The following is an 18,722-nucleotide window of genomic DNA, read 5'->3' as shown; positions in this document are numbered from 1 at the left end:
TGAAAGTTTATGAGGCAGCTCAGTCCCATTTTTGCTTTCAAAATGTTCGTTGTTACCAATATACACCTCGAGGCTTTCAAGACCATTGCTATTCCAGGTGATGTCGAGAGGGCTATCCTTCCTTCTGCGCCAATGCCCGATCCAAAGACCCTCCATCTTACCAAAATTTGTCTTATAGTTTGATGCTTTATTGTAAGTACTAAGCCAGAGGTGAAGTTTACTAAAATCATCATTACGAGTTATTATAAGATCAACATCATCCAAATATGCAGAGAGAGAATACAAGTTGTCTGAGACTCTGGTATGGATAAGTGTATAAAGGGGGCTGTTCAACCAGTACTCTTTGTGTTCTTATGATCTTTATTTAAAATTTTAAATAAAGATTGTTGGAAGACGGAGCGTACTGGTTGAACTGCCTCCTTTATACACTTATCTAAGCCATGATCCTGGTGTGTTCCCAGACTCTGCGTTTAGCTTCTATGGTTGTTGTTGGACTAATTCTTTTTAGAACACTCTCTGGTATGGTATAACATTTGATTTCACTTTAAGTTCGGAACTTCTTGAGCAAGTAGTCGGGTCGGAAGGTAGGGTTCCCATGCACCCCATGGATGTATTTTTTTAACCTACATTTTTGTAATCTTAGGGTCTATATTTAATGAATTTTGATGTTCCCAAAATCAAATCGTGTCCCATGGGGTTCATTTGGCGCTATCTTTGCCGCAATCTTGGCCGCCATCTTGGATTTCAACGATGGGGTAGGGGTCACATATCTACCGCTCGACGGAAACAGAAACAATAAAATACTATAAACGTTACATTTTTAGAAAGCCAAGATCATGGCCTTTTCATTGATATATAACTTCATAGGGATTAATTAATATTCGAACGCCGATTAGACTTTATATCGGCCATTGGCCGTAAATCGTAAAATTTGCTAAATTTCACACCCAATAATTAAGTTCCCGTTCCTCCAAACAATTTTTCATAAAGGTATTTATATATTTTTTGGAAGAACTCAGTGCAATAAACAAGAAAAACAAGATTAAAAGTATGTGTCTTGAGATTTAGTGGGTGCATGAGCTTGTTTTCTTATTACGCGGTATGCCACATATCCGTGTGTAACATAAGGGGTAGGGGTAATGTTTCCCTTTCTGTTTCGAATCATGAATGATGAAACCATAAAAATGTTACATTTTTTGAAAGTGCTGCATCAGACCTTTCTAAAAATATATAGATTTATGGGGAAAAGTTGCATATTCAAAAGTTACAAAGCTTAAACCTTTCGGTTTGTGTCGATTTTAAGTGATTTTTTAAGAACGAAATTACAACATATGGGGTAGGGGTAATGTTTCCCTTTCTGCCTCGAACCATGAATTACGAAACCATATAAATGTTATACTGTTTGAAAGCTCTGAAATGGGCCTTTCCAGACATGTATAGTTTTATTGGGAAAAGTCCATATTTTAAACTTACAAAGCTTATGCCTTTCAGTTTGTGTCAATTTTAAGTGATTTTTTAAGGACGAAATTACAACATATTGGGTAGGGGTAATGTTTCCCTTTCTACCTCGAACCATGAATTATGAAACCATATAAATGTTATACTGTTTGAAAGCTCTGAAATTGGTCTTCCAAAACATGTATAGGTTTATCGAAAAAAGTCCATATTTGAAAGTTAAAAAGCTTAAACCTTTCAGTTTGTGTCAATTTTAAGTCATTTTTTTCAACAAAAATTTAATATAAAGGGTAGGGGTAATGTTTCCCGTTCTGCCTTGAACCATGAATTATGAAACCATATAAATGTTATACTGTTTGAAAGCTCTGAAATGGGCCTTTCCAAACATGTATAGTTTTATTGGGAAAAGTCCATATTTTAAAGTTACAAAGCTTATGCCTTTCAGTTTGTGTCAATTTTAAGTGATTTTTTAAACAAAATTATAATATAAGGGGTAGGGGTAATGTTTCCCGTTCTGCCTTGAACCATGAATTATGAAACCATATAAATGTTATACTGTTTGAAAGCTGTTATACTGTTTGAAAGCTCTGAATTGGCCTTTCCAAACATGTATAGTTTTATTGGGGAAAGTTGCATATTTGAAAGTTACAAGCTTAAGCCTTTCAGTTTGTGTCAATTTTAAGTGATTTTTGAACAATATGCACAAAACAGTTAGTCCGTTGGCCAGGTATCGAAATCATCCCCTCTAAGGCATTTTTACCCACTATGATTTTCTGTTAGCTAGTATCCTCAGCTGTCATAATCTGCTTATTTTCCATTTAACTGATGGTGTGTGAGAGTGTAACGACTTGTTTGTGAAGGGCTGTCACGCCCTCAGTAGTAAAATAGGAATGGGTCAGGGGTAACATATTTACCGCTAGTCGGAAACAAAAACAAAAAAGTACCATAAACAATACATTCTTAGAAAGCCCAGATATAAGCTTTTTACTTTTTTGATAATTATTCGACTTTAGATGGCGCCAATATTCCGTATGTACATGGCGGTCAGCAGCTGAATCATTCACATAACGAACTTCGATATGGCCTGAAACTTCGGTAAATTCATTCAAGCAAACTCTTGTTTGATTAAGTTGATAGTTTTCCTTTCTTTTTTATTTCGAGTATTTGCCATGGCATGACTGAAACGAACCTTGAAACGAAGGCTGTACGTATCTATATTAGTCCGAGCTTGAGCGTGATCTCAGAGCAAACAGATCCGGCAGATAATGCGAACGATCGCAACCGTTACCAACAGACTCATTATGCAGAGCCATGCCCCAAAACGCCCAACCAAACTTGGCACCAATCATGATCCCAGTCCATTTCGAGCCGGGCTTTAAGGGAAGTGCGGTGGCCTTTGAAAGACCTTTGGTTTGGTTTTGTACCGTAGTATAGGAAGAAAACCCGACCTGTCGTCGTTGCTGTGAATGTTTGTGTTGTTTTTAGCCTCTTTTTTGCCTATTTGAAGAATCGTCTTTGCAGCCTTCCATCCTGCGTTCTGTGTAGCGAGTGTCTTCGATCGCTCTCTTAAGTTTGTGATGTACAACTGTCTTGAGTGCCGGTGCTTTATTGGGTGTAGAGGTAAATAGTTAGAGATCAGGGTGATAAATTGGTTGCCGCAGTGTTGCCACTTTTGAAGGAATTCAACACTCGGTATTTTGGCCTGGTAAGTATTCTTTAAGGTGTACCTGTAGGCTACGTGGTACTGAATAGGGGCCACTTAGGTTTCAACACATTCGATACTCTTGGCTTTCGCTTATACCCCGTTGTATGAGAAACTGGGATCGGAAATGGGAAAGGCTAATTAATATCCATCTTTGCTAATATTAATTCTCGTTTGGCTTACAGATTGCCACCTCTACTTGTTTCGGTGAACATTGGACTTTCAATTGGACAAAACATTGAGTATGACTTCCTTCTGTGTGTTATTTAGGCCTATGAAAAATATGAAAATTGCATACATATTGTTGTCAAATATCTCAAATCTTAGATTGTAAGAGATAGGCTTAGGCTTCCCTGTAATCATACAAATGAGTTAAATGGAATTTATTGGAGTAGATTACAGTAATCGAAGAGAATGGTTCACACTATAGAAAGACTTATCTCGGATTGCGGGGACCTAACTATAAAAGAACAGCACAGAATACTTGCCGGATGTATTGACTGTTCATGTATAGTACAGGCAGTACTGTACAACATGGAATGTAAAACATACAAATCAAAGAAGTGGCAAATTTTCTCAACTTTTCACAAAGTTTATATTCCATCATTACTATCAGGATTAGGATTTTCCCAATCTATAAATAAGCTTTTACTTGATTACACCTTGATTCAGCATGACTAACATTTTGCATTTGCCACGCAACCAGCCATGCCCGTCCCTGGGATCGCGAACAATGCCTTTAACGAAGCTTTTGAACGCTTTTTGAGAATTGTGTAAGAATGTCCTCTCTGTGGTGTATAATGTGTGAAGCCGTTGTCTAGCTCGCTTGACTCTGATGATTATGTTGACTTATTTTTTCTCAGCTGCTGGTGGCTGATCTAGCTCGAAAGTTAGATCAATCTAGTCTCTCTGATTCGATCATGCTGGTGGGAATGGTATCTTCAAGCATTGACCCTAAAACGTCCGTTTGTAGGGTCTTTGCTTCAAAGACGTCAGGGTCTAACATTGGTTAAATGTCATCCATGATAAGAAACTTATGATAGATTCACTCACAAGGCATTTTAAACATTGAGGTGTCAATGGGAATATAAGCCTTTTTAGTCATTTTCTGAGGTTTGTCTCGCCTTCTTATTGCTTGGTGCAGAGAGTGTTTGTTCGCCGTCTGTTTACTATTTAGTTGCGTGATTTGAATGCGTTCTGTGACATTTGGCTTTTCGGGTTTTAGTTCCAGAATTATTTTGCTATTGAATTTTAGTACCCAGTCGAAAATGTAATCCTCATAGGGAGTATATAGTGTTCTGCGTTGTAAAATAATTTCGAAAAATGGTTATGATCTCTTGTTTTCTGGTAAGGAAGGTAAAGTGTTGTCGATCCATCTTATCTTATTATGGAGAAGCTATATTGTGGATTAATGGTGATTGGTTTTCAGCGATAAAAGATTCTCTCGTGTTCCCGTGTGGTATTAAAAGTAACACTATTAATAGTGAGCTCTGATTTGCCCAGACGGTCACGTGACTGTGCATGTATTTACGATATACTGTAAAGTTGGCCATTCCTATCTCCAAAGTAGGTTTCTTTCACATTGTTTGCATTTTCATCACAAGTTTCAATATACTGATATAATATAGCGATAAACAACCCATATATAAGTTGGGTACACAACTCGAGCTCGGTTTTGACCATTTCACTCCTTATACACACGACTGAAGTTCGTGCGTATATGTTGTTTACCGGTCGAAACCGTGTGGTATCCTTTCAAAGTGGTGCTTTATTGTTTATATATCTCTTGCGATACAATTAAAGAAAAGGGATTGATTGTTGCTGCTGTCATATCAACTTTGCATGACGACTATGACATCCAATTTAGTGTTTGTGGGTTTGGAATATATAATTTTTGACATATTATAGCTGTTAACTTTCTTTCCTAAATTTGAGTTATTGAAATGAGTAAAACGTCTTTTATTAACCACCATTTTAGCTTTTTAGTGCTATTTAATGCCTATAGAGTATTTTTCTATGTTCCTTTAACAAGTAAATGTCAGTAAAGTAACACAAACTTTTGAGTTTAGGCATTGTCACTGCATAATTTTTGAGTTTACCCCATCAAGCCATATCTTGTTGGAAAAACAGCTGCGTTAGTGTTTCAGAGATATGATATTTATGTGGCTTCCTTATTCGCTGCGTTTGGTAGGAGAGGAAACATTACCCATACCCCTATCCCTTAAATGTATATTATAGAGGGATGTACGGCATACCATATATTAGGTAAACAATCGACGCACCCCATAAGTCTCAAGAAGATACACTCTTTTAATGTTTTTTACTTCTCTATTGCATTAAGTTCTTTCAAATGATATATAAATACCTTGTAAAAATTGTTTGGAGGAACATGAACTTAATTATTGGGTTTGAAATTAAGCAAATTTTACAATTTACATTTCATGTCCGATATAAAATCTAATCGATGTTTGAATATCGATTTATCCCCATTTAGTTGTATACCAATGGTAAGGGGATTATCTGGGCTTTCTAAGAATGTATTGTTTATGGTACTTTTTTGTTTTTGTTTCCGACTAGCGGTAAATATGTTACCCCTAACCCATTCCTATTTTACTACTGAGGGCGTGACAGCCCTTCACAAACAAGTCGTTACACTCTCACACACCATCAGTTAAATGAAAAATAAGCAGATTATGACAGCTGAGAATACTAGCTAACAGAAAATCATAGTGGGTAAAATGCCTTAGAGGGGATGATTTCGATACCTGGCCAACGGACTAACTGTTTTGTGCATATTGTTCAAAAAATCACTTAAAATTGACACAAACTGAACGGCTTAAGCTTTGTAACTTTCAAATATGCAACTTTCCCCAATAAAACTATACATGTTTGGAAAGGCCCATTTCAGAGCTTTCAAACAGTATAACATTTATATGGTTTCATAATTCATGGTTCAAGGCAGAACGGGAAACATTACCCCTACCCCTTATATTATAATTTTGTTTAAAAAATCACTTAAAATTGACACAAACTGAAAGGCATAAGCTTTGTAAGTTTAAAATATGGACTTTTCCCAATAAGACTATACATGTTTGGAAAGGCCCATTTCAGAGCTTTCAAACAGTATAACATTTATATGGTTTCATAATTCATGGTTCGAGGCAGAAAGGGAAACATTACCCCTACCCCATATGTTGTAATTTCGTTCTTAAAAATCACTTAAAATTGACACAAGCTGAAAGGCATAAGCTTTGTAAGTTTAAAATATGGACTTTTCCCAATAAAACTATACATGTTTGGAAAGGCCCATTTCAGAGCTTTCAAGCAGTGTAACATTTATATGGTTTTGTAATTCATGATTCGAGGCAGAAAGGGAAACATTACCCCTACCCCATATGTTGTAATTTCGTTCTTAAAAAATCACTTAAAATCGACACAATCTGAAAGGTTTAAGCTTTGTGACTTTTGAATATGCAACTTTTCCCCATAAATCTATATATTTTTAGCAAGGTCTGATGCAGCACTTTCATAAAATGTAACATGTTTATGGTTTCATCATTCATGATTCGAAACAGAAAGGGAAACATTACCCCTACCCCTTATGTTACACACGGATATGTGGCATACCGCGTAATAAGAAAACAAGCTCATGCACCCACTAAATCTCAAGACACATACTTTTAATCTTGTTTTTCTTGTTTATTGCACTGAGTTCTTCCAAAAAATATATAAATACCTTATGAAAATTGTTTGGAGGAACGGGAACTTAATTATTGGTGTGAAATTTAGCAAATTTTACGATTTACGGCCAATGGCCGATATAAAGTCTAATCGGCGTTCGAATATTAATTAATCCCTATGAAGTTATATATCAATGAAAAGGCCATGATCTTGGCTTTCTAAAAATGTAACGTTTATAGTATTTTATTGTTTCTGTTTCCGTCGAGCGGTAGATACGTGACCCCTACCCCATTGTTGAAATCCAAGATGGCGGCCAAGATGGCGGCAAAGATGGCGCCAAATGAACCCCATGGGACACGATTTGATTTTGGGAACATCAAAATTCATTAAATATAGACCCTAAGGATTACAAAATAGTAGGTTAAAAAAATACATCCATGGGGTGCATGGGAACCCTACCTTCCGACTAGACTAAAGGGCTCTATGGAAATATTGTCAAGATGTGAGGAAAGGGAAAAGCCCAGGCAGATTTCTCGATAGAATGAAATAGTGGCAGTGAGGTTGTTATATGGTTGTTGTTGGACTAATTCTTTTTAGAACACTCTCTGGTATGGTATAACATTTGATTTCACTTTAAGCTCGGAACTTCTTGAGCAAGGGCTCTATGGAAATATTGTCAAGATGTGAGGAAAGGGAAAAGCCTAGGCAGATTTCTCGATAGAATGAAATAGTGGCAGTGAGGTTGTTATCGACATGGACTAAACTCTGTGCATTGGTGTCTGAAAGTAGTAGTAGTAATTGTAGTAACAAAATCAATTATTCAGGATGAAATTTGACTACTTACAAAATATTGATTGAAATATACATTGAAAAGTATAAAAATATATACATAGATGTATAAAACCAAATGAATAAAGGAATGAAATGTTAAAATGAAAATCAATAAAAATAAATAAACAAAGGTCACGTCATCCACTGTATCAACAAAGTAATAGCAATTAATCACATATTGTGTTAGTAGGAGTATGCTGGACAGGGGAAAATAATCGCTATAATATCCTAGATTATGACATAAAACGGCACAGAACAGACAGTAAATCACCGGTACACTTAACAAAGTCAAATTCAAGAAAGTAAGATATATGGGCTTCTGGTCAAAAAACCAAGAGGTGATGTCAGGTTTTTTGAAAATAGTAAGCGCATCCTGCCTCACATGCGGCAACCGCAAAATTTCAATCTGTAGGTAAAATAGGTAGTGGTCACCAACTATGGCGCAATAATGTCACTGATGCGATCATTTATCGAAGATAGATATTTTATTTTTCTATCAGATTGCGCTACCTGCCAAAAAGCGTTTGAATGTAGACACAAGTATTTATCTGGTGTAACATTGATTTAATAATTTTTAAGAGAGACATAGAGTACCCGCCTGAAATATCAAATGTTGAACTTTCGTGGACGATCGGACTGACTACGAAAGGCCACGATCTGTGATTGATAAAAATAGACTAGTTACTTGTGACACAGTGCTATGTCAATACTATTCATGAGCTGTCATTAATATTCATGCGGGCATGTATATCTGTCTTGGCCCACATGTAAACTGGTCGGTCTCTCCAGCTCACCTCTACCTATTGTACTGTAGTGTATAGAGGAATAAAATAGCATCTTAGATTATAATACTCGCTCCGTCCAGTCTTCCTTACAACCCTTTAACATCGGTATAAAGGTTGAAGAAAAACAAATCCTTTGATAATAATAAGGTTAAGGTGGCGTAGTTAGGAAGTATGAGCTCACCAGAGAGTCATACAGAGTGAAATTTAGAGCTTGCAAATACACAAATGAAGAGACATTCTGTATTTGAGACGATATTTATCCGACACTTTTGACTGCTGGATGGAAACAAGTATGATGTCAGATAATTTTTGGGATTAGCAGGATACTACAGGAAGATTATCCCAAACCTCCCTGACATTGCGACCCTATTGACTCAGCTGACATGAAAAAATAGCTGAGCAAATGTGCAATGACCTCAGAGCTGTAAGAATGCTTTCAAGAAGTTGAAAGATGCTTTAGCTTCATCACCAGTTCTGGTGGTTCCAGATTACAATAAGCCATTTGTGGTGCATACAGACGCTTCTGACCATGGTATTGGTGCAGTTTAGGTCAGTATGATGACAAAGGAGAGGAACATCTGGTTCAGTGTATTAGCGGAAAACTCCTACCCGGGGAGAGAAATGACCCAACCATATAAATAGTGTTTAGCCATTGTTTAGGCCGTGGAAACCTTGAATCTTTACTCGTAGAGGAGGGAATTTACAGTTCAAACAGATCACAATCCATTAGTTAGACAAAATGTGCTGTAAAAATCGATGGTTGTTACGATAGAGTTTAATATTGCAACAGCTAAAATACAAATGCAGACGCATAATCGCTAATGTAGAGCTCAGGTAAGGCAGTGTGTGAAAGTGCATGATGTACTAGTAGTTCAAGGAGTGTAGTGACCTGATGTACACTGTTGTCAAAAGTGCATGTTGAATATCCAACCCCCATAGTAATTGTGTTTACCCAGGTTGCTGTACCCGTCATAGACAGTATTATTTTGCCATGTACTTTTTCAGTAGTATTCGCATTGTATCATTTTATTTTAATTTTGGCTGATTTTCAGAATGATTTTGCTGTACTAGTGATGAAGACTCCCTGTTTGAATCAAAATAAGGACGGAGGAATGTGATATGGTGCTATGTCAGTATTATTCATGAGCTACCATTACTATTCATGAGGGCATGTATATCTGTCTTGGCCCTCATGTATTCTAGTCAGTCTCTCCAGCTCACCTCTAGCTATTTTACTGTAGCATAGTGTACAGTGGAATAAAGTAGCATCTTAGATTATAGTACTCAATGCCTCCAGTCTTCCTTACTCCCCTTAATCATCAGAATACCAGCCCCGACACCCCCGGCACGCTACCCAGTGACCGACAATACATCAAAATCTCAGTTTCATCTCAAACTCCCTCCATCAAATTTCGACTAATCAGAAGATCCCATTAGGATAGAGTGCCTGGGATTCAAAATCGACAATAACCACGAAACATGGAAATGACAGTGTGAGTAAAATGACCCCCCAAAAAAGAATTTGGAAACCTATGAGATATTTTCAGCAATTCAGCAAAGGGAAAAACACTAATTAAGTAAACGCTAAATGTTTAGAGTACCATCTGATTTACTGAACATGGGACATTATTGATCGTCCAGGTATTTTTGAAGAATTCAATTGATTTTTATTGTTTGTTGTTTCTTGTTTTTCAACCACCTTTAGTTCATACAGGTCCAAATTTACAGCTTAAACTACGAGACAAACATTTACATCGCCAGAAACCCAACAAAACATACGGCAATTACTTAGGGGGCGCTGCACCAAACAAAACATATTTTGCTCTGAAATCACTTTTTTTCAATATGACATTAAACTGGTCCAATGATCATTTCCATTTAAGGTAATACATTACCAGGTCCATGGGACATTTGAGATTTACAAATTTAAGAAGGGCCATCCTGAACCACTGATAGTTAGTGGTTGTACCAGGTGTCCGGAATGGGCAAGCGCACCCTGCTAGTATGCTACCGCCGTCAAGATTGGTCCCAAAATTGTTTAAATATTGTATGAAGTGATAGAGTATATGAATCACTGTAATAAGTCAAAGCCGGGAATGCTGTCGCTTATCACTTGAGTAACCAAGGTGTAATATTTAGCCACAATGTCAGCATATCGACCGTAGAACTTTTTGATAGTCCTCACGAGACTTTGGGATGTGTATCCCTGTCTCACTAGTTTGATACCAATAAGCTGTGTCTCATTTGAAAATCAGCGTAGGAATCACAAGCCCTACTATATCTGAGAAGGTGAGACACGTACACACCACAAGCAGGTGCAGACGGAATATTTCTTGATAAGTGGGGATAATTTATGATTTCAAAATCGAAATCATCCCTTTTGTCATACAGCTTAGTGTGTAGCTGAGTTCTTACCCTCAGTTGTTTCTTTCATTTCCAACTCATCAGGATAAATATGATGTAAGTAATTTGATATGTCTAGATTGTCACTTTTTTGGAAATATTTATTCAATTTTTCTAAATTTGTCAACCCAAGATAAAATATTGGTTGGATTCACCTTTTAGCTTGTCAAGCAGTCGTAAGTTGCGTGCTAAAGAAGTGTTAATTTATACAAATGTATGCAAATCACCCTATTTCTTGGCTTCTTTTTCCTCCCGATTTCAAAATTTCAAGAGAATTTAACTCAACTCTGGCTGGGTCAGATGTTTTGAAATTTTAACATAATTTCTTTAACTGCTATTTAACGAAACGACTATTTTGTTTGACAATAAAGTTCTAACATTTGAATAAGAGGCATGTTAATTTTGCTAATCGCGATTTTAATCACTTTTTGAGTGTCATTCTTTTAATCGTTGCCATTCTAGAATAAGGGAAGATAAAATGTAAAATAAAATAGTCTTCTCATATTCCTACATATACTCTTCTTTCAAGCAAAATATTACATTTCAGAAAATAGAGCCAAGTTTTTGACTTAAATTATTTTTTATCATTAATACCAAAATTGAGACTTTTTACCCAAAATATACGCCCACTTCATGAAGGGGTTTCCTTGTCATCTTCGATGAGGAATATTGCTTTGAAAAAACTGTTTTGGCAACATGCAGCTCCACCTTCATTAAGAAATACATTATAAATACATAAAAATACACGAAAATCACAGCAAAGTGATGCTCGGCATAAGAAAAAACTTAGTGAAACACAAAATTTAGCAATGTCCATTCTGGGCAAAAAAGGTTTTGAAACGTTAAGTACAGCGCCCCCAGCCGGACAGAGATTTCGGCTGTTTGCTAGCGAGGACAGCAAACATTGTATCAATTCCATTTCAACAAAATATCTATCGAAATCTGCTTGCTTGCCGCTCGTACGTCATGAATTTTTCCATATCAACCCGTATATATATTGACTTATGTACCATGAAATCAACGTATCTGTTGTTTTCTTGCACTCGAATTGAACCGACGACAGATTGTTCAGTTTTCGTGATGCAATTATGTTTCAGCATATTTTTGACGCATTTTAGCCAGATTTTAGGCCTTGCAATCCGCGGGTATGCAACATAACATTGTATCAATTTCCAACAAAAGAATATCGATTGATAACGTTAACCACAAGTTCACACTGAACACTGAACCAACTCGCCTCTGTTCCGTGTTATTTTTACCAATTTACTGCAATGTTTACCCAAAGTTTGTATAAAGACAGCAACTTGACAAATATTTGGTCAGTACAACTTAAGAGACACTTACTGATTAATATGCATCAATTTCAGACCCTTTTTCTGTATATGTAATCGCCGTCATTTTATTAACAGCAACATTATATTTCAGTGATCGGAATAAATAAAATGCAAATAAAACAAGTTTTATGATGAATTCAAAAAATCTAAAACAATACGATTTTTTATATTAATCAAGGGATCAACATGCCACTATTCACCATCATTGGTTCAGAATTAAGAAAATTGATTTGGTTAAAAGTGTGCAATATGTTCGGTACATCAGACGCCATTGTTTTTCTATGGGGAAATCGAGCTTATGCAATACATCGTAAAATGAAAACAAATAAAACAAGTTTCTTGAAGATATTCAAAAATCTACAACGATACGATTTTTGTTTATAAATCAAAGAATTAATGTGCCACTTTTCATCATCATTGGTTCAGAATTTAGGAACTTTATTTGGTGAGAAGTGTGCAATCTGTTCGGTACATCAGACGTGTATAGACGCCATTGTTTGCTGTAGGAATCGAGCTTATTCGGCACATCGTAAAATGTAAAATACATCTGAAAAACCCACCGGTTTATTATTTTTCATTTCGCTGTTCTTTCTCACACTATATTAGATTACGCATCTCATGAAGGTTATCTAAAACTTTATCGTTTTAGCTTTTTGCTTTTCTTACTTTTGTGAAATGACGATTTTACAATCGTCTGTGCTGTTGGCTTTGTTTTTCACCTATTTTTGCATACTGCATTATCGCTTCGGTATTTTAAGAATTCCTTCATGAAATTATCGTCCAAAATATAATAATGGAAACAGGAACATATAAAGAAATGGAATCTTCAACTCTTTCATGAATATTTAGCTGTGCGGCTAGGAAATTAGGCGAAGTTTCCAACATTACGATGAAGACTGATTTGGCTGTTTGTACGCTCACTCAACGTATGTGTGGCAAACAGTGGCGCGCGCGTTGAGTGAACAAAATAGAGACCTTTTTGCCCATGGTGTCAACAAGATAACTGTAGCATAAACTGGTGACAAAAAACCAAAAAGACGATTCAAAATACATATGATCGAAAACGAAGCAGTTCCTTATGTATGAAAGTGGAGTTTGCCATCATGAATTTCACTGAGAAAGTCACCAAAGGCTCACTTGATACTCAGAGCATGTAAATTTCGATCAGGACAATGATAATTAAATTTAAGTCTAAATCTGTATTAGCTCGACCTACCTATAGTTCCATTATTAACTTATGCGAGAAGTATCGTATTCCAAAAATTAATGTCATTTACATAAATTCCAGATCGAATTCGCTCTAGATGTCGAACAGATGTTACCTCTGGAGATGAGAAGGAAGTATCATAGTAAGACAGCGACGATTTCTCCGAATGCGCAGAAAAGTTTTGAGAAATTATTCAAAGACTTCATTCGTATGGAATCTGGTATATCTGCACAAGCTATAGCAAGGTCTCTCAATCCTGAAAAGGTAGGTTTTGTGTAAACTTATGATGACGATCTACACTTCACTTTTGGAGTTTTATAAAGTACTATAATTGTAGTTATTACCGTCAGTCTTGATATCGGCTGTATGTACATTATGTAACCTGTTTACTACCACTGTATATTTTGCCTCCATTCCACTGTTGAACGGCAGATATTATTTACGATAAATTACGACTGAAGAATGCAACCGTCAATTAGGTATGTCAACACTTCAGACTGGGTGTTCGCGAGAAACACAGGACAATGAAATTTGTCATATACTATTACTATTTTTAAAAAGTCCCGTGCCATGTACTGAAAGAAACTCCAAGTGCTCGAGCTGCATCAGATATTCACAAACAAAAATGACAAAACAAAAAATAAAACAAAAACTAAAGAAATTATTCCTAGTCAAATATTGCGTTTAAATAGCCTAAAGTTTACTCACAGATTATTATCACTTATGGTTGCCCGGACATCATTGTAGGGCCGAATTAAAAACGGTATTGATTCTTTTTAAGGCGTTAAAATGAAGACTTTTGACAATTTTAAAATATTAGAAATAAAACATTGTTTGCGCTGTTGACTTTGATTTTAATTAGATATTGAAAATTTAAAGTTTTAGTTAAAAGAAAGGATGAGTAAAGAGTTTTTATTAGTTTATGGTATGCTTATCTTCTGGAGTAAAACAATCATTCGTTTCGACCTTTGTGAAGCATATTTTGCAACACAGACACATTGCATGTCCGCCTCTAACACTCGATCTGCTGAGGCTTTGGACAGGGTCTCGGGACTTTAACAAGGCACAGCTTAGGAATGACAGCTTAGAATAGACTCAGACCAAACAGGGAGCAGAGTAGCGCGCACACACATTGCGCAGCCAGTGTTGTAATAAGACCACGGTAAAGATTACAGTAATGCCCGTAAATTAGGCTGCGTTCACAAACACCTCTGAAGGGGGAGATTTGGAGGGGGTCTTTAAAAAAATTACAACATGCCGGGGGTGGGATCTGAAAAAATGACATTGTAGGAGGGAGGGGCTTGAATATTTATTGAATATCCAATTCCTTTGCGAATACCTTCTGGCACTTTTAGTTCCTGCCATTTCAATTTCGGCGCGCCCTTCGGGCGCAAGTTTTAGGATATATTAAACACGTTATTAGTTATCCAAGCAGCCACCTTGAGGCACACGATTTAGGTTGTCATGATTTCTACTTACCCCATCCCATCTGCTGTGCAAAACTGTCCTCTGTAATGACAAAAAATTCAACTTCATCTTTTAATAGCAACCAGGGAGATAACTTATTGAACAAAATTCTCCCATTGATAATACATTTGGTCTAGGTCGGTGTCAAACGTTTATGTCGCCGTATCTACATTTTTATTTTAGGACTTTGACAGAATACAAACTAGTTAGAATATTGTATAGTGTTATCAATAACAACTTGAAGCTTCAGGTCAAACGATCTTTGAATAACAATTTGAAAGATGATAAACCCTTGTGTTATTTGTAGTTTCCTCATACACTGCAAATGATAGTGAATCGACATTTTCAGTGAAATTAAAAAATCACGGTAACATATGCACCTGTAACCGTCTTTGTCTAATCGAGTATATCAATATCAATAATCAAATGTCTATAAATACACAGAATAAGTAAGTTTTGATTGGAAAAAAATTATTCATAACATCCTCATTGATTACAATGCATAGTAGAGCAGCATTCCAAAATCACTTTGCTGTAAACATATGCACGTATGACCACCCACTAACAAGTACAATAATGTCAATTATTCAGGGTACATATATGCACAATTACTGCTAGTTTTATATTGGGAAAAAATTTTCACATTTTGTCATAGACCCCATGTACGACGGATCAACTTTTTCGGCGAAATTCCAAAATTAAATTAATTTCTTGTACACATGTGCACTTGTAAACACCCCATGCTAATGAAGTAAATTTATATCAGTTATCAAAGGTCTATAGGTGAAAAGATATTGCTAGTTTTATATGGAAAATACGCGTTCATAGTTTTCTCGTAGCCTTCCATTTATAGTGAATCAACATTATCGATGAAATCCAAAAATCAATTTTTTTGTACACACAAGCACTTTTTACTTGCCACTTTTAAGGGACAAAGTCGGCCATTTTTCATGAATTTTGTTTGTTACGAGATACTACTTATATTGTTTGACATGTTGAAAGAAGCTGAATGAATGGGTGACCATGCATATATTCGACCCAGGTTTTAGACGCGATACATGAAACCATCGCGAAAATGAATTAATGGTCATGACCATTAATTCATTTTCGCGATGGTTTCATTTAATTTGTCTAAAATATGGTCACCTAATTATTCAGTATTGTTTTTATGGGAAAATGTCAATAGTTTGCCTATTAGACTCCAATGTATTATGATTTGATATATTTGGACGAAGTACTATATCAGCCACATTTTGCCCTCTTTTGAGAGACGGACTTAAATATTTTAGCATAAGGGGGCCTTGAACACGTTGTGAGTTTCTTAGGGGGTATTTGAAATAATCTGAGAACGTTTTGGAATCTCCCGGGCTCCCCTCCTCCAGTGATGTTTTTGTGAATGCAGTCTTACACGAGTAAAAATCATTGCTTTTTTTCTTATCTTTAGAGACGACGTAACTGGGAGGGTCGGGGGATTTGGGGGAGGGTCAGAAATTTTTGAACCACTGTTAGGGGGAGGTTCACAAACTTTTGAGCTCCTCTGATGGGGAGGGTCACAAGTTTTTGTGCCAAGTGTAGTTGAGCATGTTTAGAAAAAATGTTTAAAAGACAATTTGCCCACATGAAGTACGTTTAACAAGTCTTCCTTTATTTCCTATATAATAAACATTCATCACCTACCACTCAAATACATTGCCAACTCTATGAACATATCAGTTCTACTTTCCTTCCAACATCTCAACTATAATTATTTCCCCATTTTAATCATTTTCCTCTCCATCATCATCATCATTGTCCTCATCATCGCCATTGTCCTCTTTATCATCATGCTCACAATTGTCTTTACTGCTGTAATCATTACTTTTATCATCATCATCATCATCATCATCATCATCATCATCAACATCATCATCAGTAGAAGTGACTTTCAAATTATCCAGTATTTTCAGTTTTGCTTCTTTCGTTACAAACTGTAACTTAATTTTTTTTTTTTTAAATATCTGAGATCTTGTTTTTTTCAATGAAGCTACACTCTCAATGTCAATGTCATCAACATCTACTGGCATATTGGTATACCCAGGAGCAATATTTCACAGAACTCTTTTGTTATTCTCTGAATGCAATTTTGTTCTCCGCTTGCGGGCCTTGTTTTGCTTCCTCTTCCGTTTTCGGCTTTTGTCTTTTCGAAAATGACAATTGAACATACTCCTTCCCTTTTCGATCAACAACCCAATTTTTTCATGTACTTCATTGATGTGTTTCTATAGATCAAGCATGGTGGAGATTAATTTGGTATTAAATGAGTGTTCTTCCTCTTTCCCTGTTATTAGATTTTGAATCTTGGTAAAATTTTTGTTATCAACTTCTTTCACAGTTTCAATCATTTCTTCAGTTCCTTTTTCAGGTTTTTTTATTTTGTATTCATTTTGTGCAAGAATAACTGTATCGCCTGGTTTAAGCACATGATTTTCTTGTAATAATTGACCGGTTGATGAAGGATCATTTCTGTTCTGTATTCCTGCCACTTTCTTTACCAGTGCCTCTACTTTTTTCTTCAGATCATACTGCCGCCGTCGCTCTCAATGGAATAATTTTACAAATTACTTTGATTTTTTGCACCACTTGAATTTTGACTTGTACACACCTGTTACTATACATAAGCTCTTTCAGTTTTTGGGAGTGGCTGCCATCCAAATTTAGTACTTTCCCATGGCCTTTTCTTCTTAAAAATTTAAGCAATTACATAAATTCCTTGCATTCCTTGATGAGGTCAACCCATATTTCCTCGGGCTTTCCTGATTCGCTTAATCTCAATTTGTGAAAATCCTGAAAACAGAGATACACTTTCAGATAAAATGACACCTTAGGCTGGTCAATATTTTGATAAGAGGAAAACTTAAAATATGGAAACAAAAATCAAAAGCATCATTTGAGGTCATCCTTCTGAACCACACTGGCAGCAGGTCTTTCATTCTGTTGAAGTCAAAATTTTATGCTTGCATCAGTTTTGGTTTCAAACAACTGCACACTGCCAAATATTTCAATTATGATTGTTGCTATTACTGAAATAAATTAAATTGGACTAAACACAACTACACTTTGAACAAGAGGTCTCATCTGCCAACTTTCACTCAATCGTCTTCATTTTTAGGGAAAGTTAGTATCATTTACAGGAGTGCTTCTACAAACAAATATTCTATTTTGGAAAGACAAACATTTGCAATCACAAACATTTCTGTCTCAACACTAATTATTGAATTATTAGATGCGGTACTGTTTATCTTAGAGTCACAGCATAAATTCCAATATTTGCCAGAAAATGTATTATCTTTATAATTCAAGTCACTCTTGTTTGTGAACAATTTTGCGTATCAAAGTCACAGTATGTACCTCTTGAATAGCTCAAAGATTAAAAGCTGTATGTACTCTACAAAATTAAGACATTCGTTATCAATGGTATATTTATTTGAGGCTTTACAGAATTCGAGGAATGTATTTTTGAAACTGGGGAGGGTCTTACATTTTTCAACCCTACTTTTGGGGAGGGTCATAAATTTTTGGTAACATGTCAGGGGAGGGTCAAGATTTTTTGAGCACGATCGTTCCGAATCCCCCGGCCCCTCCCCCTTCTAATTTACTTCCCTTAAACCAATGCGCGAGATCACCCTCATAGGATGAACGATGTGATCCTGTGGATGACATCGTAAATGGACAAAAAAAATTTACCTAACATAACGGAAATGTAAGTCAAGACCTATACTGCTGTCAAATAAATGTATCATGTCCTCTACGTTTTTATTTTTGCCTTTTTCAATTGTGTCGGTCACACCCGTTGTGCTCCTCCTATGTGGAAACATCAC

General features: G+C 36.1%; 1 protein-coding gene across 1 annotated transcript in view; it reads left to right on the top strand.

Annotated features, from left to right (window-relative positions):
- Positions 1–18,722, top strand: part of LOC139142461 (transient receptor potential cation channel subfamily A member 1 homolog) — a 66,981-nt gene that overhangs the window by 41,807 nt on the left and 6,452 nt on the right. Inside the window, exon 12 of the mRNA XM_070712399.1 lies at positions 13,480–13,662. Coding sequence (XP_070568500.1) covers positions 13,480–13,662 — 183 coding nt within the window. The remainder of the gene's footprint in view (positions 1–13,479; positions 13,663–18,722) is intronic.

This window comes from Ptychodera flava, chromosome 10, assembly GCF_041260155.1.
Source record: "Ptychodera flava strain L36383 chromosome 10, AS_Pfla_20210202, whole genome shotgun sequence".
Classification (NCBI taxonomy): Eukaryota; Metazoa; Hemichordata; class Enteropneusta; family Ptychoderidae; genus Ptychodera; species Ptychodera flava.
This window is presented reverse-complemented; position numbering and strand designations above follow the sequence as displayed.